Here is a 26,764-nt window from a genome sequence, read left to right as displayed (position 1 = left end):
GTATATGGTCAGTGATTTTGCTCCGTCCGAGATAACAATGTGATCAGGGATTGGAAGCAATTTGTGTGGTGCGAGACTCTATGAGGATCGTTTGGTGGCAGACCTGGCAGGGAGTCAGGCCATTGAGACTTCGACTTCGGATAGCTCGAGGAGTTGCCAGGGCAACAACTAAGGATTTCTTGCGATGAACTTCAGCAGTGTGAGGTGAGTTACCTTCCCGGTATGAGTGGGTCGAAGGCACCAATGCCGACCCACTAGTAGTTGTTTACAATAGAGATGATTGTCATTGTGATAATTGTCTGGTATGCCACTATATGTTGAGATTTATGTGCTTGTATGCTATGTTGTTACGTGGTAGTTGTAGGGGTGAAATAGACCCCGTAACCGGTCGAAAAGACCAAATGGGTAGGCCAACACCTAGATATGCTAGGTAGTATGTGATTTATGTGTTTATATGCTAGGATATTATATGGTAGTGGTAGGGTGAAATAGTCCCCGTAACCGGTTGAAAGAGACCGAAGGGGTAGGCCAACACCCAGATATGTTAGGCAGTTATCGGTTGAAAGAGACCGAAGGGGTATGCTAGCACCTAGATATGCTAGGCAGTTATCGGTTGAAAGAGACCGAAGGGGTAGGCTAGCACCCAGATATGCTAGGCGGTTACCGGTTGAAAGAGACCGAAGGGGTAGGCTAGCACCCAGATATCCTAGGCGGTTACCGGTTGAAAGAGACCGAAGGGATAAGCCAACACCCAGATATGCTAGGTGGTTACTGGTTGAAAGAGACCGAAGGGGTAGGCCAACACCCGGATATGCCTGACAGTATGTTTATTGTATGGTATGTGGTATGATGGGGAAACTCACTAAACTTCGTGCTTACGGTTTTCAAATTTGGTTTCAAGTACTTCTTCTTCAAAAGGAAAGGAGTCGGCATGATCGTAACGCATCACACTATGATTTTCCGCATATGAGATCTTTGGGAGTTGTACTCTGATAATATTTTCTATGACATGTTTTGGTTAATTGACATATTGGTTTTGATATGGATTGACACTATTGATGTTCCAGACTACTGGTTTTTATAATTACGTAATTAAAAAATAAAACTTTTGGTCATGAATTTTAGGATGTTACAAACCCCATATAAGGTTTTTGACACTGTAACACAACAAAGTTTGACAAATTTACACATTTAGTCATTCAAGTAACCGGTTGTTCCTGTATCAAGTCATATAATAATGTAATTAATAGGTAAAATTCAACTTTAATGGTCTATTAGACACAAAAAAACTTGAATGACTAAATGTGTAAAATGGTTAAACTTTGTTGTGCTACATTGCCAAAAACTCTACATATTTTTAAAAAGCTTCCGAATTTTTAAAAAGTTTATTTATTTATTTATTTATTATATAAAGTTAGAGGGTGTTTGGCTAAGCTTATTAAGGACTTATTTTTCGAGCTTATTTTTATAAGACCATTTTTTCTGATTTATTTTCCAACTTAAGAGTTTATTGTGACTTATACTAAGGTGGTGTTTGTTTTTCTGAATCCAAAATGTCCGCAGTCTGCTGACCATATCTGCAAGCCTCTGCAGCAGAAGAGGTGGACCAAATGTCTGCAGTCCGCAATAAGAAGTCTGTTTGTTTTTTAACGTCTGCAGGTACTGAAATACACTGATTTTTCAAACTTAATTTCATGTCATAAACATAAAAAAAACATTTTCAGCAAAAAAGATAGGCGGCGGAGAAAGGAAAAAAAGATAGACGACATTTTTTTTTGGTTAAGGTTAAAATGAAGCGTGAAGACCTTTGAAGACAGTGACCCATGTCTGCGCCAGGAAGACCTCATGCAGACGTTTTTTGATCTGCGCACTTTCGAAAAACAAACACTCTGCGATGACATATGTCTGCGCGGCGCAGAGAAAAGTGGTTGAGCAGATCTTCACAAAAAAACAAACAACCCCTAAGAAAATAATATGATCTTATGAAAAATAAGCTAGAAAAAATAAGTTTATAAAAAACAAACTCGAAAAATAATCCCTTAAATATCACCAACAACCTTTTTAACTTGTTTTTAAAAACACCAATAAACTAACAAGGGATTTTAGCAATCCCAGTTAGGCTGTGTTTGACGCGTCACAACTAGCTTATTTTTTGAGTTTGTTTATGTTGTCGTGTTTGGTAAGCCAAAAAATAGCTTATTAGCTTTCTTAAAATTTTCCAAATATAACCGTTAATTAATTATAGAACCACATACTCTTAGATGTCTTTTTATGTAATTTTATATATTATCAGCTAACATTTTATTTGTCTAGCTAAAACCTTAATCCCAATCACCCCTAAATCCATTTTTAAGTTGTCCGAGTCTTCTGGTTCATATCACTACTGATACAGGATAGAACTCAAAAATGTCGACTACATCGTTTATTACATGTTATTGCGACATGATCTTCACAAATGTATATGTCTGTGGTATTAGGCCGACGCATCATCATCAGTGGCAAGCCTCCAGTTTGTCTGCTTCTCATCGTTCTTCTAATCGTGGCATCTTCGGTGGTGCTATGCGTCGATGTTCGCTTATCAGCATAAGATGCCGCGGCAGCTCCGATTCTGATTCCGGACGAGGTTTTGGGCAAAGAGAAGACCCCTTACCCTCCTCCACTACCCCAACCCCAGCCAAGAACAAGGTCTAGCTTTTTTTTTTTTTTTTTTTCTCACACTAAACGTGGATTTGCAATCAGTTTCCCTTAATTTTGTATGATGCCTTTTGTTTTCTCGAGGATTTTCATTACCTGAAACCTACATATATCTTGTTCAGGCAAGCAAGGCCTCAACTAAGGATAGGGGTAAGGGTGCAGCTTCACCCCAGAGGTAGTATAATACTCTTATTCTTTCACACCATAAGTAGAATTAGCTAGATTTATTGACAGATAAACATACTTCTTTCATACATTGAGCATATATTATGATATTCCTATTGTAAGTTCCAAGTATGTATACCCTTTCAGGTACATCATGTTAATAATCTTTGACCACTCACTATGGTATGATTAATTATTAAACATTGCAGGAAATTAGTATCCCAGCAACCTGGGTCTATACGAAATCGTAAGTGAATTCATTCTACAACATCTATGATTATTTGGTGTCCCTTAAAATGAACACAAAACCTTGCATTATTTCAAAGTGTATGATTTTTCCTTTAGAGGCACCTGCAACAAATTCCAGTATGGATGAAACAATGAAAGGGATTTCCTTTGATCTTGAGTTTGAGGAAAGGCTTCAGGCAGTCAGAAGGTGTGACATTCTACATAACAATGGTGAAACATGCTTTAGTTTTAACAGATTTTTTTCCCTTTTAAACAGAGTTATTTGGTTTCATTGTACCTTAGGTCAGCATTAGACCAAAAGAAAGTTGAAGAGAAGAATGTATATGGAACAATTGATTATGATGCTCCAATTGCATCAGAGCCTAGCAAAATAGGACTTGGTACTAAGGTAACACCTTTATGAGTATTTAATTCATTTTCTATAAATGTATGGATTTCCATTTATTATTGACTAATCTAAAATGGAATGACATAGATTGGAGTAGGGGTTGCTGTTGTTGTTTTTGGGTTGGTATTTGCTCTTGGAGATTTTCTCCCTTCTGGAAGGTATGGTAATTTAATTAGCTTCTATATATTTATAATTACTTGCTATCCATATCCATAATCCACATATATATGCATTTTGCTTTTCAGTGTCGATCCAAACAAGGATGCTATTGTAGCAAAGAACACATTGTCACCAGAAGAAAAAGAAAAACTCCAGGTAAAGTTCATATTGGGAAGCTATGTGTGCTTTATTCATTTGATTATAATATACAATCAAATGTTGCTTCATTTTGTAATTAATCAGATACTGGAAAATGGTTCGTGCATTTGATAGTGAGGTTAAAGCCTCAATTTATATACAAAATGATTACCTAAACATGAAATGTGTAAACGAGCATTTTACAATCTAATGTAACCCTATTCTACTTATATCTTAATACATATGGTAAGAGATTCTATTTCTGAATATATATATATATATATATATATATATATATATATATATATATATATTTTAATTTGTTGCAGGAAAGACTACAACAATATGAGGCAACACTTACAATCTCCCCAGATGATCCTGTTGCTCGTGAAGTAAGTCAAAAATTCAAAATAAAGTCTGCTGGAAAATACATTAGTTTCATTCTTATAATTTGCTTCTTGCGATTTAGATACTTTCATATTAGTTTTATATCTATTTTTTTTTTCATTCTTATAATTTGCTTGCTTCTTCACATGAGACAACTTCCAAGTATTATTATCCAAGTGGTTTTGCAGGGAGTAGCAGTAACCTTAACAGAATTGGGAGAGTACACCAAAGCGGCATCCATGCTTGAAGATCTGACCAAGGTTGGTGTTATTAAGTCATGTACACAATTTAAATAGTAAATTCCTTTATATTTATGTACATCTGATTATGTAATAATTTACAATTTGGTTGTTAGATGAAACCTAGCGACCCTGAGGCATTCCGTTTACTTGGAGAAGTAAAGTTTGAAATGAAGGACTATGAAGGTAGTGCTGCTGCCTTTAGAAGTTCAGCTATGGTCAGTGTGCCCTAAAAAGTTGTATCATTATAAACATATTTGATGACATTAGCTTGTTTTTTTTTCATGACATTGAATGGAAGATTCATAATACTGTCCACAGTTGTTGTCTATTGACTAACAGATGTCGAATAAAATGGATTTTGATGTTTTGCGTGGTCTCACGAATGCATTGCTTGCTGCTAAGAAACCTGATGAGGTAAATCATTGCTACTTTTGAACATAGTATAAGTAATTAAGTATAGTGATTGGCTATTAATCAAGTGTCTAAAATATTCTTGAATGATTAGATCACATTAACCATAATTGTTTTGAGGTTGTTAATAAGTTATATTTACTGTATATATAGGCTGTTCAGATCCTTCTGACATCTCGCAACAATTTGGAAAAAGAAAAGGCAAATCAGGCTGATACAGAGTCTCAAATTGACCCTATTCAAGTGAGTTGCTACTTTGCCAGTCTTTATTTTCACATAAATGACAGTTTCACCATGCATACCTTTCAAAATATATATTTTTTCATCAGCAATATGTCATAGTATATGTTATGACAACGTAGAAATTTAACCATTGCTGAACTAAGAATATTCAGACAAATACCATGGAGAACTGGAATTCATGTACTTTTGGCTAAATTAAGTAGATGATTAGAGGGAGATTGCTTGGGGAATATTCTATATATCTTCATGTAACTGGAATTTATGCACAACTAATTACTTTTTTCTTAGATTGAATTACTTCTTGGAAAAGCATACTCAGACTGGGGCCATGTCAGCGATGCCGTGTCTGTGTATGATCAACTCATCTCTAGCCACCCGGATGATTTTCGGGGTTACTTAGCAAAGGTCAAAAACATTTCCCCATGCTGTCTTAAGTTTCAGTTATCTATGTTTTTGGTTGAAAATGTGACTTGTTATATTGCGAGTATGACAAAAAACTGAGAACATGGTTACATAATTTAAAGTTGCCTGTTGACTTTTGTTACTTGGTCATTTCAAATTTCTTATTGATTTGACTTTTGTTATATATACACCTCTGCAGGGAATTATTCTAAAAGCAAATGGAAAATTTGGAGAGGCGGAGAGAATGTTTATACAAGTGAGTATTGATTGTTAAATATGACAAAAGAACAGGATATAAAACATCATTTTACCATGAAGATTTTTTCGCACAAGTGATTGGTAAATGTTTTTATTTACAGGCTAGATTCTTTGCACCAGAGGGAGCCAAGGCAATTGTGGATCGCTACTCGAGATAATAATGGTTAGATGGCACATTTTAGCTTAGTACAACTGTTGTGCAAGTCTTGAGGTTGCCTTATGTGGATTCTGTAAAGTATAAAGACTTGAACATGAGGCAGCTGCTTATATAGTGTTACCATGATGGGGTACTTTGTCATTTTTTGATTAGCAGTAAACAATAATATGTATTCATTAATTGTTGCTGATTGGGGAGATCATGCAAAGTAATGTGACCTTGTCTCCTCTTTACTTCCTCACCTTCAATCTTTATATAGGAAACATGCAGTGAATGTTTTCATCGCATTTTTGTGCCCTCCACATTTCATCCTCAACTAGCAGATAAGTCCCATTACATAAAAATGGAAGTAACTATATCATTTCCTCATGTGATCCCCATATTTCACTAGAACTCGGTCCTTGTTGTCTTTAATATACCTTACAGGTCATATGCCTCTTTTCATCCTCTTTGGATTTCATGAGCTTGTAGATACCATTTCCTTCATCTTTTTGTGTCAAATCTCATGTAAATCTCTTCATAAGCCAAAGCCTTTGCATCTCATGTAAATCTCTTTATAAGCCAAAGACTTTGCTTTATCCACTATTTTGTTTTCTTTTTGCTTCTCAGTTTCAGCCTCATATCTTTCCTTCACCCTAACCCTTTCCTTATTCTTGCTACTCAATAATAACCCCTTAAAGCAAGTTTGTTTACCTTAACATTATTTTTGACCTCCTTGTTCCACTACTAAGACTCTCTTTGCTCTATAGCCTTCCCTCAGGGCCGACCTTATGTAGAGGTTTTTTAAGCTAGAGCTTAGGGCCACTAATTCTAAAGGGTCCTATATTCTCCAAAGTCGAAAAGTTTAGTCATTCGGTAACCACAATATAAATCAAGCGAAAGAATAAAATCAACGGTCGCTGCACTCATAAAACTGAAATGATGTTACAATCTTCTACCGATTTTGATAATTGCGACACATTCATCTCACCAGTTTCTGATTTCCGAGTGGCCCAATCCGATGCAATATACATTCATCTCCTATTCTTCTAACTTCTATCTTGATTCTCGATTCAAATCCTCATCGGTATGTGTTTCACTTTCGTATTCTGTTACTGTTAGATTGTTTTTCTTTTCTTAATCTATTATAGTATTCTTCTATCTCGATTCTCGATTCTCTATTAGAAGATTTCTACATGGATTATCATTTATTGAAATGGATATAACTAAAATCACATATTATAACAATTTATTTATGGATCTTATGACTCAATACGGGTCTTTGCATTGCTTTTCAGTTATTTTATGGCATCAATAGTGATGGAAAACTATATAAGAATTTGATGCATAACAACTTTAAAAGATACGATTTGAGAAATAGTTTAAGAATCAATTAAGGATTTCAAGTTGTTCACCTAGAATAACCATGCATCCTTGAGCATACTCAATGTTATAGAAAGCACAATATAGGGGTGATTTGATTAAAGCACAATATAGGGGTGATTTGATTCGTAGTCAGATCACTCTCAATTATTTTATTTGATTAAAATATAGCTATGTGATTGGGCTATCTAGTCCTAAATACCATAAGTTCTTTACAGTGAATGATAGGTTTTATTAACAAGTTTGTTATGTACTATTTGTTATATTAGGTGTTATAAGAATTATATATAATTTTTTATCAAATGCTTGTTGATTTAGGTTATTACAACAGGAAAAGTCCTTTATACCATACTAAAATTGTCCATGAAGAAAACATAAAGAGTGAACTTGTATGTGAATACAATTTTCAATGAAAAGTCCTTTATTAACAAGTTTGTTATGTACTTTTTGTTATATTAGGTATTATAAGAATCATATATAATTTTTTATCAAATGCTTGTTGATTTAGGTTATTACAACATGAAAAGTCCTTTATACCATACTAAAATTGTCCATGAAGAAAACATAAAGAGTGAACTTGTATGTGAATACAATTTAGGAGTATAGTAAAGGCCAAAGGTCCCCAAAATTTTGGTTTGTTTAGAGCCCCAAAATTAGTTGAGCCGCCCCTATCTTCACCGTCAACACACCAGAGTGCTTATGGTCGCCTCTTTGATGGTGTTTGGCTGTTGGCGACATTATTCCATAACATATTAGCATTCATTGAGTGGACGGTTTCAAAATCCACTTATGAAACAACCCTATCCTTAATCCTCACTTGCCACACCCTTTAAGTCGTTCTAAAGACTCCTTATTTTAGCTACCTTATAAACAAGCGAATGGCTATGGCCGGTCCTGATGAATTAAATATCCTCAAAGGCCTAGCACGAGCTAGAAAAAAATAGCTCTTATCGCTGTTATAAGTTTTTATTTTTAAATAAATAAATATATATAATATATAATAAAAAAAGTTAGACCATGTACAGCTGTCTACTTTGCCCCTCCTCAACACCCCCATGCGTATGGCCACCGCTTTGCATGCCTCGTATGGGAACACTTTGTAATCTATGCATGAATGAACTATATATCATAATGTCGATTTGGGTGCATTGTAATCAAATGCACATTGACCCCTTTTCTAAGAATACTACCTTGGCATCCTTTTTAATTTAAAACTCATGAAGAGCACTACTTTTTTTATTTTTAAAATAAAGAAGTTGCAATTATTAGGTATATAATTATAAATTATAATCAATTTGTAAATAATTTTTTAAAAAAAAGCAAGTGTTACAACTGTTCACTTTTTTTTTTTCAAAAAACCAGTAATTATTTTTTCAATAAAATCATTTAGATTTATTAAAATATCGTAAAAGCCATCTTAGAATTATAAATAGTGCCTTCTTAAGAAAGTTAACAAATTTCCAATGACTTTATGAATATTTAAGTTATAACAAAGTTTTATGGCTTTTTATAGAAAGTTAAACAATTCCTAGATATATTTTTTGTTTTGCTTTCGAAGATAAAAGATACTAAGATCACTTTTATGAAAAGTTATAAAATCAGTTTCATAGATTTTCTTTTCAATAATAATTTTTTGGTAGAAAAAAAAAAAGCAACATAGGAGTATAATTTATCTCCTAGCATTTTAATTTTTCTTATTAGTTTATTTATTTTAAATTACCTTTTAATTAAAAACTCTATCAACAAATGTGCATTACGGATTACGGTAATCGGTTTTCCTCTGCAAAGTCGCTGTAAACAAAGTACGCAACGTAGCCCAAAAGGGTCCAAAATGTGAAGAGTGTAACGTCGCTGAGGAGGTTCGGCCTTTTGGGTAGAAAAACGAAATGGGTTGATATGGGCCGAAAACGATAACCCTAAGTCCCTAACCCGGCGCCCACAACATCACTAATCCTTTCGCTACAAAAATTGAAACTGACAAATGATAACTTCGAGACTGACGTCGGTGGCTGCTAACGGAATATACGACACGACTCCATAACCTAATAATATCTCTTTCAAACCGGGACGGCGGACGACGACGACCTGAAACCAAAATATCTACACAGACGACGGAGGGTGGGGGGCTCACCACCCTAACAAAATGACCCAAAAATCTCCATCCCAGCCCCAGGCACATATTTTCCTCCCCCTTTTTAGCATAATTTTCACGCCTGAAAATATCTATCTGCTTTCCTATTGTAATCTAACGCTTTTTTTTATTTTATTTTCTTTTTGTTCTTTTTGCAATGGACCAGCAGCGAAAGAGCTTTTGCACAATGGCTGATGTTTATGGAGTGATCTTAGACTCTCCGAACCTCCATAAAAACCTCGACCTTGTTTTCTTGGGTCATCATCACGCCAAGGACGACGATTCGTTTCAGTTTGATTTTAAACTCCCCGATATTCGACGACCAATCACTGTAAGTTTTACTCTATTTTACCCAAAATCTCGGTGATCAACACTAGCTATTGTCAAAATCACGCATGCACACTGATCTTACACTTCGATTTGTTTTTTTCCCAATTGATTTGGAATTACGCTACTTTTCATGATTATGTTCGTTTTTGAAGTTGAAACGCGGTAATATCTGATTTGATTGCATGTCTCTTGAACCACATTCCGATCACTTTTTAAAAGCATCTATGCGCGTCTTCTTGATTAGTTTTGCTAGCACCAATTTGTTTTTACAAATTGAATCTAAATATCTAAATTTTGGCTCAGAAATTCGTAAGGACAAGAGAAGTAGGAGAATTTCTTAGTGGTGCTTTAGCAGGTGCTATGACTAAAGCTGTTCTTGCTCCTCTTGAAACCATCAGGCATGTCTTCACTCTTTAAATCCTTAGATACAGTAAAAAAAAAAACAAAACCCAGAAAATTTACATGAGATTAATACAGGACGAGAATGGTGGTTGGTGTTGGATCGAGAAAGATATCTGGTAGTTTCTTGGAAGTGATTGAAAAACAAGGTTGGCAAGGACTTTGGGCTGGAAATGCAATCAACATGATACGAATTGTTCCAACACAAGCAATCGAACTCGGAACATTTGAATGTGTGAAACGAGTAATGACATCAGCAAAAGAGAAATGGAGCAAAGAAGATCCAAGTGTGCAGATTGGTCATGTTAAATTAAGTTTTCCCCTCTCATGGTTGTCACCGGTTGCCCTTGGTGGTGCAGCTGCCGGATTTGTCAGCACCCTTGTCTGCCACCCTCTTGAAGTCCTAAAGGTAATTGAGGGACCCATTAGAACTCAGTAGTTAAGCGTGCTAAAGCAATACAAATGGTATCAGATATTGATGTTTATAATTTTTTTTTGCTTGTATACACAGGATCGGTTGACTGTAAGCCCGGATATATACCCTAATTTGAGCATTGCAGTTTCAAAAATCTATAAAAATGGTGGGATTGGTTCTTTTTACTCGGGTCTTTCTCCAACGTTAATTGGAATGCTGCCATACAGCACTTGTTACTATTTCATGTACGACACTATCAAGAAGTCATACTGCACAGCTCAGAACAAAAAATCCTTAAGCCGACCGGAGATGTTACTTATAGGAGCTCTTTCAGGTTTGTGTTTTTATTTCCGTTACTAGATATTTTGTTTGGTTCTAGGTTTGACTAAATGTTTTGATTGGTCCTAGGTTTGACTGCAAGTACTATAAGTTTTCCTTTAGAGGTTGCAAGAAAAAGGCTGATGGTGGGAGCATTGCAAGGGAAGTGTCCACCACACATGGCGGCTGCACTTTCGGAAGTGGTGAGGGAAGAGGGGTTGATTGGGTTATATAGAGGATGGGGTGCAAGTTGTTTGAAGGTGATGCCATCATCTGGTATCACATGGATGTTTTATGAAGCTTGGAAAGACGTATTGCTTGGTGACAAACATCGAGAATAATATTATGTTGATTTAACCAAGTTTTAACCTGATGTACCAAAATGTTCTCTTTTATTTTTTTTTTCTAATCAAGAAGAGAACACTTAAAATATGTGTGTTTGAATGTCGGTTAGAGCTTATTAGCGAGTTATGTCATCATGTTTGTCTCTATTCCTAAGTTTGGTCTTTTGCATTAGTTTATTAGGTCATGAACTTGACCTCTCATCTCAAAATACAAATTATAAGTAATGTTGGTCTCTTAACCAGACGCCGCTCAAAATTGTAAGTCCTGATCGGGACCATAGGACCTGTCCATCCATCATATAATTGGTCTTGTGCCTGATCTCGGTCCAAATTAGATATGTATTTTGTTCTTTTATTAATGATGGTGTTGTAAGTTGTAACACGTATCTTCGGACCTATGTCATGAATGTGGACACATGCCACCGCAATTGCCTCCAGGTGCTCGGTAGGGAATTCCTCCACATGTAGCAACATGAGATTCAATATCCACACAACATATTTATATAAACATGTGTAAAGCATGCAAAGGCCAATACGTAAAATAAATTGGTATTGTGACAACTAACATCTTTTATTAGTCTCAGTTAATTAGGAAGGTGTTGGACCTTTTTTGAGGTTTACTTATTTTAGAAGGTCAAAGTGGGAAAGTAAAACTCAAACAAAAGTTAGTTGTGATGTTCATAATAATTACAAGATTTTTATAAAATTTAAAATTTAAAAATATTTTTTATTTTAATCTTTAAAATCAACCGAAAAATCTACATGGACGTCATGTCAGCGCCACATGAGTCACTTCAGTTGACCAAAATGTCATGTGGACGCAAACTCGTCTAGACAACTAGACGACCCATTTATTTTGAGAATATTTCTCAATTTAACCCGAAATTAAAAAGTTTTAGGAGCCACAATGGAAAATAAATAAATAAATCCAATGATCATTTAAAACCAAAGACAAAAGTTGGTTGGAGGATACAATGATATTAACCCTAACACAGAGAACTCTATTTTGGGGGGAAGAAAAGACTCAAGAAAACACAAAGTTCTACCTTTGTGTGCATGTATTTATATTGTAGATGCAATTTTGAACTATATCAATTTGTATAAGCAAAAACTCTATTTTAGGGGTACGTGCATTTTATATCGGTCATGTGGTGTCTGGAAAGTTGTATAATAATATATTGTACCTCTTTAGATATTATAGACAATGAGGAGGTGTTTGAGATTATTTTAGAATAACTTTTGGTTTTTCACTTTTCTAAAAAGTCAAAAAAAAAAAAAAAAAGCTGTTTGGATAATTCCAAAGTTTTTTTTTTGTTATTTTACATGTAAAAGTTAAACCAAAAGTTATTTTGCTAATCCAAACATATTTTAAAAAACTTCTTTTGCAAAAAGTCATTTTACAAAAAGTCCTTCTATAAAAAAGACTTTTGATGTTCAAAAGTAATCCCAAACATCCCTAACTATCATAGATGGGTAATAAAAATATGGAAAAAAAATATATTATGAAGAGATTGCTTTTCTATAATTATATATTTTTATAACTTGTCAATGATTCTATTATGATATATTTTTATAACTTGTCAATGATTCTATTAGATTTAAGTCAATTATTACACTTTTGGCCTATATAAAAGGATTTAGATGACCTACTAAACATGTAGTAGATATAAAAATTTCCAATGTAATTTATGTCTAAACATAAACTATCGTATATTTTTAGTTTTAAAATGTTATGATTTTTGTGTATTTGAAGTAACTTCAATAACGATAAGAGTTATGTAAGTCATATATCTTTATACTTTAATAATCATTTAGCCTCAAATGCTGAATTTTAAAAGGTACACACCTTAAAACATCTTTACAACAAGTTTATACATTGCAAATAGGTAAATCTTATAGGATCGGTATTTGAAAAAGTCAACAATATGTATGACTTATTCTATCCTCTATTTTACTAACAGTTAAGGAATTTAAATTTTAAATGATACGATAGGTTGTTAAGATAATAAGATAACATTGATTATTTCTACATAACTTATCCATTCAAATTGAATCGGTCAATCCTTCTCATATACCTTTAATTCTAGATGCCTTTTGATCTCATCTCTTCCTAATATATAGGCCCTTCCCCTTATTTCTTATCAAAAAATTGAATCCAGTCCTTTTCAAAATCCTCTGCAGCCCTAACATATCACCTCTCTCTTAAATGATTACTTAAGCTACAACTATGCATAACCACAAGTCCATAACCGTTGACGGCGTTCGACCTCCTTCCACCTTAATCCAATCACAGCCAGGGCTACTATACCTCCTTCTCAGCCGCCCACTCCCCTGCTTTTTCTTCTTCATCATATCCCTTTCAAAAAATACAGACACCCCTGGAAAGCATAACACTTACCACTATCGCCTTCACTTTGAAGGTTGACACAACCATGCTCTTTCTCTCCAATAACACTAGATCAAACGTTGCTCATACCATCTCCATGTATGAACCCTGGAAACCATCTCCATCATCAGTTAACGACCCACCACCACCATCGTCTTTTTTTCAAAAGATGAAATCAGCCAAATTGAGGCACCAATATGTTTCCCAGTCTGTTGTTTTTGTTGTTATAGTGTTTTTTCATCTTTATTGACATTTCTTCTATGTGAAGCTCTTTGTCCAGGAGATGAAGCTGGAAAATATGCCACGAGGTCAAGTTTCATAGTTGGAGTTGTCCATGTAGCAGGTAAATGTATCACATTCATGTAACCTCTTTTCTACCAGATTTAGATTTGGGCTTGGTAAACACCATGGTTTTAAACATGTTCTTATTTTTCTGATTAGGACTTGATGAACACCTATACGTGTTATACAAACGAATTTGTTTTGTTGACTTTTTGCGTTTCTTTAGCTTATAACTCTTGAAATAGGGTTTTATGATTTCCCAGTCCTGATTATTGGTATCTCAAGTTCGATTTTGGTGAAGAAGTCCATATCTCCCTTCCATCTCCATCCACACTACTCATAGTTATTTTCCAAATATTGACAATTTTTGTTTTCTATTTATACTTTCAGCCATTGAGTGGATATTTACTTTTTTTTTTCTTGGTTAAAGTTAGGATTCACCTGACGGGTTTGGTGTTACAAGATGCATACTCCTTTTTCGTTTCTTTTTGTGTCTGCTGTGAATATATTTAATTTTATTTGTAGACTATTTATTGTTGTATGAGTCAATTTTATTTGTAGGCTATTGATTGTTGTATGAGTATTTCAGAATGTTCCTTTAGATGGGCTTCACTCTAGCTCCGGTTAATTAGAAACTTGTAAGTGAAGATGGGTTTGAGGATTGTTCACTTTCTGCTTCAGTGTCCCCTTTTTCATTTTCCCTAAGTATGTACTATGAAATTTTATTGGTCCTCTTTATGCCTTTTTCTCAGAGAATATAACACCACAAAGTGTAATTTCCTTCTTTAACCGGCTTAATGGGCTAACATGTACGTAGTTAACTATTTTTTGTGTATAACTTTTTAGGTATTTATGTTGAATTTGGAAGGATTTCACTATTTCAAGTGTCAATATGGATGGGCTTCCTTTATACCACAGGTTTTGATCTTTTTTTAACCTAGGCTATGACATGTGATTTTCATGAGAGGCTTTCGCACGCTATGTTCTTAGACCTACTTCTTTTCAATTACGTTAAATCAAGAAAATAAACAAATTACTTTTATTTTTGTGAAGTCGTTACTTTTTCTCTATTGTTGGTAACGAATGTCATCTTTTTTCAAATAAATTTGTTGAAATTACTTGATAGATGAAGTCATGTAGCTTAAGGAGTCTACCCAAGATTTGTTTATGTGCTTTTATTATTATTATTCTACGATTTGATTGCAAAAAAAATTGTTTTTTCTTTTTAATTTAAAAATGTATTTGTTGTCACTATCTTGGTATCAACTTTTACAAAATTGTGAAAGGTTTATCCGAGCTTAAACGGTCCAAGTAGCATTCACTCAAAAAATGGGAAGGCATGTTGTCATTTTAAGTTACTTCACAATAAGTATTTCGAGCTTTATGATTATCAGGGTAATGGTCTTTGCCATTTTTATGTTAGAAATGTGAGGTCTGGAGCTTTTACCATCTTTTCAAAACTAGAATATCCATATAAGTCCAAGGTTATGCTTTTCTTGACGTAATATTCATAAGCTTTGCATTAATACTTCTCATTTGCTTTATTACTCATATAGTATCTCATTTTTTGTATGGTTCGAACAATCCTGTGATGTTGAAGATGCCATCAGGTGTCGTGATGGCTATGACAATGCTCATGGTTGAGCTTCATACGGTTGCTACATATTAGTGAAAAGTAATTAGAATTTCAATCTTTTATGCAGCCTCACTCATCGAGTCTTCCTACTTCTTGCCTATATTGTCTCGGTTTGTTATAGCCAATGAGTGAGAGCTATAGACGATGAAGTATTAAATCAAATCCACCTACCAACTAGCTGCTTCCCAATGATGAAGATGATGCATTTCAAAAGATGGTTTCTAAGGCTTTTAGTACCTATGATTGAATTTAAATTCCCTTACACAGTTACTCTATATTTCATACTTGCAGAAGTATTTGCAATTTTTATTTTATGTTTGTGAATGTGAAATCATAACTTTCCAAAGCCTTAATATGTTATACTTAATGGAGTTGGATTTCTTCCATACAATGGCTATGAAAAGTACACAAGAAAATAAAAATATTATAATGTTCAATTCTTTTTCATATCAAAATGTCCCACCTATCAAATTATAATGTTCAATTATGTAAGTTTAAAATGTTCAATTGTCTTCAATTTAGTCGATATTTTAACTATGTCACGGTCCAACTGGTTCGACCTACCGCCTTGGACTGTGGTATTAAAACGTTGATAATAATAAATCATTCAATTTACAATATACACTAAAAATATTTTAAGTTTTTCATAAACGAAAATTACAAATATGTCTCCCATGGTATATTTTTTATTTTGGTTTAAGGGCTAAATAGTTAGTTTTTCAGACCAAACTTGCAAAATCAATTAAACTTAAAAACGAAAAATATAATTTACCCAAATCAAAATAATCATTAAATTGAAAGTAATCATTGTTCGCCGAAAATGAACAAATTACGGAAGCAAACTATATATATAAAATGAGAACCCCTAAAAGTTAAGAACTAGTCGAAAAACAAAAATTAAAAATAGCCAAAACGACCAAAAGGAAATTTGTAGAGTACGTCGAGACTTATACGGATATATAAGATTCGTTGAAAATTGAGTTCGTATGCGAGAGTTACGGAATTTCAGATTTTGATTTTTACTATAGCATGCCCGCGCATAATCTGACACTCGTTCCGCCTGGATAAGGGGTGATGTGACATAAGGAGAGGACGACACGTGGCAACCCCCCTGTGGCTCACGCGCAAATGCGCGGCGTGCACGCCAAAACTGGCTATAAATAGCAGGCTTCGACAGACTCATTTCCATACCTCTCAAACTCTCTCTCTCTCTCTCTATCTCTATCTCTCACACACTCTCTCGATCCGTGTGTCATTGCCCCCGAGCGCCTCTTGAAGTTCGGACGTTCGGTTTCCACCCTAAAACAACGGTATCATAACTCATAGGTGAGTTCACGACCCCATTTTCCAAACCTTTTCTGTGGGGGGCGCGGACGCGGGGGTTAGATAATTATGCTCATAACATTAAGATGATATTACGTCCGGTAGATACTCTACCCAACTTTTAAAGTTAATATTATGCCTAGTTGTTATACAGATTCACGCTGATATAAAATATCATATCTAGTTGGTATGCTGACTAGTTGCCAGGAAATGTCGATACTCTAGTCGTTATTATAGCCACCATTTGGATATGATTAATACCTAGTGGTTACTCTACTCAAATACTCGGCTACACAAAAACACACTAATTATATGTATACATATATATATATATATATATATATATATATATATATATATATATAAGATGAATAATATATATAATATGTATCTCGCATAGATATAACAAAGAATAACAACACGACCAGGGGAGGCCCCCACAACAAGAGTTAGATGAGACACGATTCATCAACACGAGATTTTCATGTAGCCCCGGACCTATAATTGTTAAATCTTAAGTGAACGGGAGAGATATGTATAGATCTATATAAGATTGACACTCTCACATGTGGTTGCTAGCTACAACCTGACGGCAAGTCGAAGCAGTCATAACTTTCTAAGCACATTTGCGACGTCCGATAAAGCGTCGTGGTTTTTTGGGAACACTCAACAGTCATAACTCGATTATAGGAACTCGTCGTAACTTTGTTAAAATAAAATTATCTATCTTAGACTACTACTAGGAAACAACCTAAGAAAGTAGTGATAGTTACACAAACTCTAGGAAGTGAGTTTAGGATAAACACGATAACTAAAATAACCGCACAACGTTTTATAATAATAAAACATGTGGACTCACCAATATTATGTTGGTCTTTCAAAAATCACATGTATTCTTAGGAGAATGAACCTGAATGAAGAGGGAGGTAACCCCGGTGATGCAGCTCGAAGTCCATGTGCTTTACTATTGTACTTTGCTTTTGTGACCTATCTGTACCTCAAACAGCTTTGTAATATATTTTGTTTAAGAATAAATAGCGACTTTGTTTAAGATATCACTATATTATTCAATATAAGTCTGTGACCTGAAATCCAACATTTTAACGTTGCACAACCCAATGTTTTCGCCATCGGACAGAGGTGTAACACTACGAGATCTACGATTTTCGTCACCACTGATGTTCAAATCTGTAAGCTTCGGTCTAGATCTACGTTTTAGCCACCGCCAACGACCAGATCTACAAACTCCGGTGGAGATCCACGTTTTTCGCCAATGTTATAGTCTAGATCTATGTTTTTCGCCACCATCGACCTCCAGATATGCGATTTCCGGCGACCACCGATGTAGACCGCTGCTCTACCGTCGCCAGATCTAAATATAAACCGATCGACCAACATCGAACCACCATAATCGAACATTACCAGATCTGATCTCCAACAAATGAACACATTCTCCTGCCGTCTCCAGTTTCTTGTTGAAAGATTTATGATTCCGATGACTTTCCTTGGCTCTTTTTGCTTAGATCTAGTTAGATATGAGTGATATCGATGGTTTTTTCTTTTTCTGGTGGTGTCCCTAGTTCAAATTTGTCCAAATATGGTTTGATCTAAGTGAATCCAAGTTTTGACAACTATAATCTCTTGTCTCTAGTGTTAGTTTTATGGTTTCGATTCGTCACCGTTGTTTCCTTGAAAGATCTACGATCTTTATGTGTTTTTTCTCACAGATCTGTTGGATATCACATGTACACTCATTTTATTACTTATGTTTACATGTTTTGTTGTATTAAAATATAGATTTTATGTTAAAACATGAATGATTTGTTTATTAAGCTTTGATTTTTTGTTTTAAACTGTGAATTGACTACATTAAATTGTGAATTTTCTATTTAAACTATGAACTGACTATATTAAGCTGTGAATTTTGTGTATTAAATTGTGAATTCATTAAGCTGTGAATTTTGTGTATTAAACTGTGAATTGACAGTATTAAGAGTTTTAAGTTCATAAGATGGCTGTGAATACATACTTTTTGTGTATTGAACTGTGATTTTATTGTACTAAGTTGTGAGTTTCATGTATTAAGCAGTGATTTTTGTGTTTTAAACTGTGAATTGACTGCATTAAACTGTAAACTTTCTGTTTAAACTGTGAATTGATTATATTAAGATGTGATTTTTGTGTTTTAAATTGTGAATTGACTGCATTAAACCGTGAATTTTCTGTTTACACTGTGAATTGACTATATTAAACTATGAATTTTGTGTGTTAAACTATGATTTAATTGTTTTAAGTTGTGAATTGACTGGTATTAAGTTGTGATATATATATATATATATATATATATATATATATATATATATATATATATTTGTTTGCTTCTGAAATATAAGATGAAAGAAATATTATATACAGTTCTGATTTTATATAATTTTGAATAAAGTATGTAAAATATAACTTGGGACTATTTATGTAAATAAACTTGGAAATAAGTCCTAGTCTATAGATCTGAAGTATAAATGTAAGTTTTAAGTTAAGAATATGGTTGTGAATGTATAATTTTTGTGCATTAAACTGTTAATTATTATATTAAGCTGTAAATTTTGTATACTGAACTGTGAATTAATTGTATTAAGTTGTGAATTTTTAATGAATTTTGTGTTAAGATATGAATGGTGTTTGTATTAATTTTTTTATTGATATATATATTTTTTGTGTTGTATAAAGGGAAATCTACAGAAAAGTCCCAAACTTTTGGGAAAAGTTACAAAAAAGTCTTAAAAAATTTTTTTGAACAGAAAAGTCTCATTATTTTGAGAAAATCACATAATCTGTCATTTACTGTTCAAATATAAAAAAAGACTTTTCGTTAATTTGGGCAAAATGTTAAATAATCGAGACTTTTCTGTTCAAAAAAAAACTTTTAGAACTTTATAAAAAAAATTCCCAAAATAATGGGACTTTTCTGCATTAATCCCGTTGTATAAATATGTAAGAATGTATTAGTTTTTATAAATATTTTGCATTAAACTCTGAATAAGTGAATTAATTAGTTTATTAAATTGTGAATATAATATTTAAATTGTCAATCAATGATTTTTATATACAGATCTAATTCGGGAGGAATGATGGTTGCGACGGTGGTTAGTGGTGGCATGTGTTAGTAGTTGGCGATGGTGGTGGCGTGTGGTAGTAGTTGGTGATGGTGGTGGTAGAGTTTGAGTTTGACTTCTTTAAATATGTGAATTAGTGTATAATGAATTATATTATGTTATGTTGTGAATTTTATGTAATAAATTAAAATAGATTGTATTAAGTTGTATATTTTTATATAAATTTTGTGTTAACATATGAATGAATGTATGCATGACAACATTAAATGTTAGTCCAACGGTGGTCCGACGAGGGTCAGATGGTGGTCTGGGCTGTCCAACAACAAATGACAACTAATTGTAAACTAGGAAATATAAATTTTTTGCTTTATTTATATATATATATATATATATATATATATATATATATATATATATATATATATATATATATATATATATAAAGTTTAGTTGACATTGTTTGTATATGTCAAACATCTATATTGAAATTTAATAACCTCTTTTTTATTTAACTTTATATGAATACCCAACTCAATTTCATAAAACAATGGTTTGTAAATGAATTAAACTTCACTTATAGTTCTCGACCAAACAAATGAAGTGCAATATACTAATATAGTAATATTAATAAAACACCAAAGAGCTTCTAGCCCAGCGGTATCAAGTGTTGCCCTTCCTCATTGAGGTTGAGGGTTCAAGTCTCGTCGGAAACATAGGTGAATTTAGGAGTAGTTTAGGATTATATTGTATTTACCGTTCAAAAAAATAAAAATAAAAATAAAAAATAAAACACTAAAGCTAATCGAGGCTAGTCTGGTTGGCATTGCCTCTTGGAGTAGAAGCCCAAGTTCGAACCTGAACAAAGGAGTTTCTAACTGTGGAGTTAGTAACATGTTAACCATCTAATTTGCTGTTAAAAAAAACACTAATAACATGTTTTAGCTATTCATTCTATTAATACTTTTTGATATTTTCTAATTTAGATGGTTGAAAAGATATCACTGTAATATATTACCAATAAAAAGAAAGAATAATCACTTCGCGTTTAATGCATCAAATTATTCTTAACTATTAAGCCATGCGAATAAATCATATACATATCTACAAAATATTTTTTTGTAAATAATTTAGATGCGAAAACTATTTACTTGGTCAACTCCTCATTATAAAAAAAAATCTATGTAAATTTCACTATTTTATTATAAATTAAACGAACATTATACTCGTTGTGTATAACTAAATATTTACAGTAAATAAAATAGAAATATATATATTATTAAAAATAAGGGTAATATTTATAGTAAAATGACTTATATATATTATTAAAAGTAAGGTTAAATATTTATAGTAAAATGACTTATATTTTTGGATTTTTTTTAGTAATCCTAACTTTTTTTGTTTTTTTTTTTGGCGCTACGTGAAAACATTTGTCTGATTAATTATGAGCTAGGTATTTAACCAGTTTAAAGGGGTTACAGTAATTAAAATGCCCACCCATAAAAATTGGGATACAAACCCTAATCTCGGTTTCTCTCCCTTTTCCAGTTTCCTTTTCCTTTCCCTCTCCCTCTTTTTATTTTCCAATAAATTAAAAGTATATTAAAAATAAAAAGGTTTTTGTGGATTGTAAAAAGTTGGAGAAAAAAAGATATCATATCATAAAACCACAGTAATCACGGAGTCAAGCTTACTAGCAGGAGATTTCGTTTTCGATCAGGGGTAAGCATTACTTGCTTTGTCAAACAAGGAAACGAAAGGTCTACCGTTTAGTTCTTTCTAGCGATTATTATTATTAAAACCACACTAATCTTTGGAGTTTACTCCTGCTCAAGCCTATACCTATTCTTCCACCGACATCAATAAGCTAATTATTGGGTTTAATGGTTTGCATTTATGCAATTCAATATTGAAGTGTTGATTTTTCTGCTTTTGTTACTGAGTAGATCAGATCAGAGCTTAAAATGTTTTGGTGTTTCTTCAAACTAGTTACAATACAAATTCAAATTTTGATGGGTTATTGGTGTCTGCATTCTTAATTAAGTAATTGTATTCGTTCTTTTTTGTTTATTAAAATTGTCAAAAGAACTTTTTCTTTTTCGTTTACATATCTGTGATTGAGTAATTGCATTCGTTCCTTTTTGTTTATTAATTTTGTCTAATAGAAAAGAAAGTAACATTCTTATCTTATATTAGAGATTTTTTAGATTAGACATGTACTGATGTACAAATCCATATTGTTATCTTCATTCTTACTTCAATCTTTTTTCTTTCATTATGGGTTTTATTAGTTTAGATCAGACATGTATTGATGATGTACAAATCCATATATGATTGCATGAATTCGTGAATCATGAATTTATTTTTATTTCGCCACGTGGGTCATAACTCGTATAATGGTATGAAACTGATAATATTTCATAATAATAGGCAAATAAAGTGATTAAAATAAATTGATGGTTTCTTTAGGGTTTGTTTGAACCCGGTGTTTTATTTTCATACATGATATATGGTTGTCCCTTGTTTATGACTCTTGCAACTTATATGAAATTTGCTTTACCAAGATTTAGATTTTTTTTTTTTTTTTGCAGGTGTAGTAATTAATGTGCAAGACAAGGAACTATGATGAGGATGGGTACTTGTAAGGACAAATGATCAGATCTTAACCATGATGTGCTCTATTCAATTATAATGCGACTCAGAGTTGTTGAATTTCTTTCGTTTAGTAGAGTTTGCAAGTCATGGAGGTCACTCGCACTCTCGAACAGGAAGAGGTTTATGGCATCCAAACCACCCATGGCTATGCTTCTTGATAAGAATACATGCTACCTACAAGACTTTGAAGGAAGAGAGTTCAAAACCATTCTTCCCCTTTCTGGTGATAGGACATGTATTAGAGTAACTTGTGGTTACTTGATTTTTATGGGAGAGAAAACCCGTGACTTCTGGCTTGTGAATCTTATCACAAGGCATGAACTTTATTTCCCTGATGTCCCCATTGATGTTGTTCGTCCTGAAGAAAGTAGACACGTGAGGGCTATCCTTGTCTTTTCACCTTCAATAAATGGGTGGGTGTTTGTTATGTTAGTTAGATTCAAGTATAAAATATGGTTTTCTATAGCTGGTAAAAGAGCATGGAATCATCTTTTCTCCACTCTCCCTCTCATTGATTTACATCCTTTCAAGGGGAAGATATATATCCTAAGCATGGAGGATTCTGTGATAGGGGGCACATGTATGGGAAATGAGACTCGACCCTGTGCCTAAATTGACGTTATTTGATACGCATTTTATGGAGTCGGTTTTTATGGCTTTCGATTTAATTAGTTCGGATGAAAACCTTTATTTGATGGAATATTGGCCAAAAGATTTTCACAAGATTCACAAACTAGATTTTGACCAATTGACTTGGGTGCCTTGTGAAAAGACAATGGAAGAATATGTGTTGTTTAGCCGGTTGAAGCATGGTGCTGTTGTTAAACCAGAGTCATGGGCTTCCCCATCATCGCAATACATGAGATTTTTTGGCAAGAATAATCCTAGAAAAGGTAGCTGTCTTTTTTCACAAATGTGGTACTTCCCTCATGATTGTTTGAATGTAACTCAACTCTCTTGATGAGTTATGGACTTGTTAGCACTATTTTTCTTTTCTTTTCATATGTTTGAAAGATTTGTCATGATTTGAATTTTTCAATCTATTGTGTAAACAATTAGGTCGGTATTTCCCTCTTTGATTCAGATGGAACAACTTTCAGTTATCTCCCTTTTATGTGATTAAAAAATTTTAGTTCAGACCAAGCATGTATTCAAGTTGACCTTTAATCCCAGAACAAATACATCTCAAGTTGGATACAAAATTCCAAGAAGGCATTTGCATTTCTAACATAAATTCTTGGATACCTACTTAGAATCCTTAATTCCTTTCCCTCAAATACATGAATTTGCAGAAGATACACAAAGTGTTTTAAACTATGTGCTATCTAGTTCATCATTAGGGCTATCTCTTCTCCAGCAAAATTTTGATGAACATGAGCCAAACAATGATGAATTTTCAGCAAGAATATACAAACAAAACAAGCACAGTCCTGTTGGCAAACTAACAAATCAGCACCTGACTTTGCTAAAAACTAGAAAACAAAAGTGATAGTGATAAATAAGTTGCCACATACCAGCATAAGCAACAGTAACACCTGAGACTATTCTTCCCAAAGCTGATAGCATATAAAGGATCACAACCACCTATACACAATGAGGAATTTACAACTAGTTTAGAATCACAGACTATTTCAAAGTTAGTTATGTGTTTGTTGATAATAATCTTAACTAATGCCTCTAAGTATAGCCTTAGCCTCATCAACATTGTTGTTTGTACCATTTTCAACATCTCCATTATGATTTCTAGCCTGTTTTCCCCACTTAATAACATCAATTTAACTATAGCCTACATACTATTTATCTCTAAAAGGCTTTTACACATGCTAAACACAGGGCTTCCTAATTTTGCAATGATGGAAGAATGCTACACAATGTCTCAACCTAGGGTTTCACAGGTAGTGCATATCTTTGAGGCCTTACATCTGACTGCAATTAGATGAGACAGCCTTGCAGCAGAACACGATAATACTCGTGAAAAGAAAGAGAAATGCTGTTGAGTGATTGATTACCTTTAGAAACAGGCGCTTGTCATGGCCAGTTGCAGCAACCCTTAGAACAGATTCAGCTGCACCTACGGTATTAGCCAAGCACGCAAACAGACTGTTTGCAGTATCCTGAGATATCTGCCATTCAAGTGGATCCACAGGCACTCTGCAATATCAGAGGACAAGTATTATTAAAACATAAGAAGAAGTCCTTTTCCGATCTCAACAATACCTAGGATGGAATCGATCCAATACGCCTACTACCATGGAAAAGTCAAACTCACGGGTTATCGTAGGTATAATTGTAAGCGGATTGCAGGGAAAAAAACCTATTGCATAAAAATTAGGGGAATTGAATTGTTGCTGTATTGGATTTGATTTATAACAAGAATCAGTAGAAACAGAAAGTGAAAGACGTACTGGATGTTCATCTGGCGGAAAAGGAGGCCGAGGATGGCGAGGGAACAAAGGAGGACGATGAAGACGTCGGAAATGAGTGATATGATGCTTGAATCACGATATGCGCAGTGGTAATACACCAAAGTACCACACATCCCGACTATCAACGGCTTCCCTCTCCCGATTACTGCTGCTGCTCCCAACTCCTTCCTGTTGCCAGCCCTCTTCCTTCTTGTTACTCCCAATCCCTCATCGTTTTCACTTGCTCCGCCTCCGCCGTTGCTGTTGAGTTCATCCATGGCCGCAGTTGTCTTCAAGAGACGGAATAAATTTGCTCAGTCACTCTCATCATCATCATCCAACGCATTAATAGTTGTTTAGATTTAGAAACTGGAATAGTTGTTGAAGACCTTAATGTGGGCCGTCTTGCTCGAAAATGGAGTTCTAATTTTCGGATTTCACTTTGTGCACTTTTAGGCTTTTATAATTTTCTTTTTCTAATTTTATCTTTTAACAAAAAGTTTTATCGAATATGGTAAATGTTTTTGATATTATAACTAGGGTGAGCATTTGGACCGGTGGACCGGACCGGACCGTTTTTTTGGACCCCCGGGCCGGTTCTCGGTTCTAGGAATCCATCAAAACCGGTTCGGTTTTTTTTTCCCGGTCCGGTCCGATTTTTACCTGGTTTAGAACCGGTTGGACCTGATTTAAAAAAAAAATCTAATCTGTGAAAATTTTTAAACAACCATAACTAATTCGTTTTAAGTTGGATTGACACGCGGTTTTTTTCCAACGTTTAATTTACAGTTTGTAGATAAATTTAGACTATAATTTTGTTGATTTCGGTATTATATTCAATGAGTTACAGTCTTTCAAAGTTGAACTATCAAAGCTGAAAAATTTCAGCTTTTTAGCAACATTTTTAAAATTTTGTAATCGGTGAAAATTTTTAAACAACCATAACTCATTCGTTTTAAGTCGGATTGACCTGCGGTTTTTTCAAACATTTAGTTTACAATTTGTAGATGAATTTAGACTATAATTTTGTTGATTTTGGTATTATATTCAGTGAATTACAACCCTTCAAAGTTGAGCTATCAAAGCTGAAATATTTCAGCTTTTCAGCAATATTTTTAAAATTTTGTAATATGTGAAAATTTTTAAACAACCATAACTCATTCGTTTTAAATCGGATTGACCTGCGGTTTTTTCCAACATTTAGTTTACAGTTTGTAGATGAATTTAGACTATAATTTTGTTGATTTTGGTATTATATTCAGTGAGTTACAATCCTTCAAATTTGAGCTATCAAAGCTGAAATATTTCAACTTTTTAACTATTATTTTAGACTATAATTCTGAATTTTATGTATCTTGACAGATAAATCATATGAAAGGGATCTTGGTGAACTTGATTTATATGTTAGTTGCTTTTATTTGGAAAATTAATTTTGCAAGTTATAATATTATAACATCAAGGTAGATTAGTTATGCATGAAACGGAAACGTAATCATTTTTACAAGTTGTATCATATCAAACCCAATAACATATTCGTTTTAACGAGTTCTATCAAACCCAAAAAACTTATTTTAACGACGTGTACTCTATGCAATTAAAGTTGTACCGGTCCAAACGGGTCCAAGAATCGGAAAACCCGGACATGGACACGACTGATCCGGTCCAGTCCACGGTCCACAATATTCTCCATAACCGGTCTGGTCCAAGAGCCGGTCCGGTTCGGTCCAAATGCTCACCCCTAATTATAACTATCATCGGAAGAATAAGAAAAATGT

At 33.7% G+C, this 26,764-nt stretch overlaps 3 protein-coding genes across 6 annotated transcripts; 2 read left to right on the top strand and 1 right to left on the bottom strand.

The window, feature by feature from the left end:
* Window positions 1–2,346: 2,346 nt before the first annotated feature.
* On the top strand, window positions 2,347–6,180 carry LOC145117813 (Tetratricopeptide repeat (TPR)-like superfamily protein). Of its 2 annotated transcripts, none has more exons than XM_079054141.1 (15): window positions 2,347–2,685; window positions 2,817–2,869; window positions 3,069–3,106; window positions 3,205–3,295; window positions 3,391–3,496; window positions 3,584–3,654; window positions 3,742–3,811; window positions 4,123–4,185; window positions 4,369–4,440; window positions 4,536–4,637; window positions 4,762–4,836; window positions 4,987–5,076; window positions 5,365–5,481; window positions 5,678–5,734; window positions 5,838–6,180. In XM_079054141.1, the coding sequence occupies exons 1-15, from the start codon at window positions 2,407–2,409 to the stop codon at window positions 5,892–5,894; spliced, it is 1,341 nt and encodes a 446-aa protein (XP_078910267.1). In that variant the 5' UTR covers window positions 2,347–2,406; the 3' UTR covers window positions 5,895–6,180. The 2 variants fall into 2 exon arrangements, with proteins under 2 accessions (XP_078910267.1, XP_078910268.1); XM_079054142.1 differs by having other exon boundaries at window positions 2,669–2,685; window positions 3,007–3,106.
* A 3,043-nt stretch (window positions 6,181–9,223) lies between these two features.
* Window positions 9,224–11,280, top strand: LOC145111151 (Mitochondrial substrate carrier family protein). 2 transcript variants are annotated; one of them, XM_079047446.1, is made up of 6 exons: window positions 9,224–9,428; window positions 9,556–9,717; window positions 10,020–10,114; window positions 10,194–10,524; window positions 10,627–10,864; window positions 10,939–11,280. In XM_079047446.1, exons 1-6 carry the CDS (start codon window positions 9,399–9,401, stop codon window positions 11,187–11,189), a joined length of 1,107 nt encoding a protein of 368 aa, XP_078903572.1. In that variant the 5' UTR covers window positions 9,224–9,398; the 3' UTR covers window positions 11,190–11,280. The 2 variants fall into 2 exon arrangements, with proteins under 2 accessions (XP_078903572.1, XP_078903571.1); XM_079047445.1 differs by having other exon boundaries at window positions 9,553–9,717.
* A 12,452-nt stretch (window positions 11,281–23,732) lies between these two features.
* Window positions 23,733–25,412, bottom strand: LOC145110837 (Reticulon family protein). 2 transcript variants are annotated; one of them, XM_079047147.1, is made up of 5 exons: window positions 24,990–25,412; window positions 24,854–24,898; window positions 24,594–24,735; window positions 24,099–24,168; window positions 23,733–24,014 (listed from the first exon to the last, which is right to left on the bottom strand). In XM_079047147.1, the coding sequence occupies exons 1-5, from the start codon at window positions 25,265–25,267 to the stop codon at window positions 23,899–23,901; spliced, it is 651 nt and encodes a 216-aa protein (XP_078903273.1). In that variant the 5' UTR covers window positions 25,268–25,412; the 3' UTR covers window positions 23,733–23,898. The 2 variants fall into 2 exon arrangements, with proteins under 2 accessions (XP_078903273.1, XP_078903274.1); XM_079047148.1 differs by lacking the exon at window positions 24,854–24,898.
* Between the last annotated feature and the right edge of the window lie 1,352 nt (window positions 25,413–26,764).

Source organism: Lactuca virosa, chromosome 5 (genome assembly GCF_052849685.1).
Source record: "Lactuca virosa cultivar CGN04683 chromosome 5, Lactuca_virosa_CGN04683_v6, whole genome shotgun sequence".
NCBI lineage: Eukaryota > Viridiplantae > Streptophyta > Magnoliopsida > Asterales > Asteraceae > Lactuca > Lactuca virosa.
Note: the sequence above shows the minus strand (reverse complement) of the source record. Positions and strands in the feature narration are given on the sequence as shown.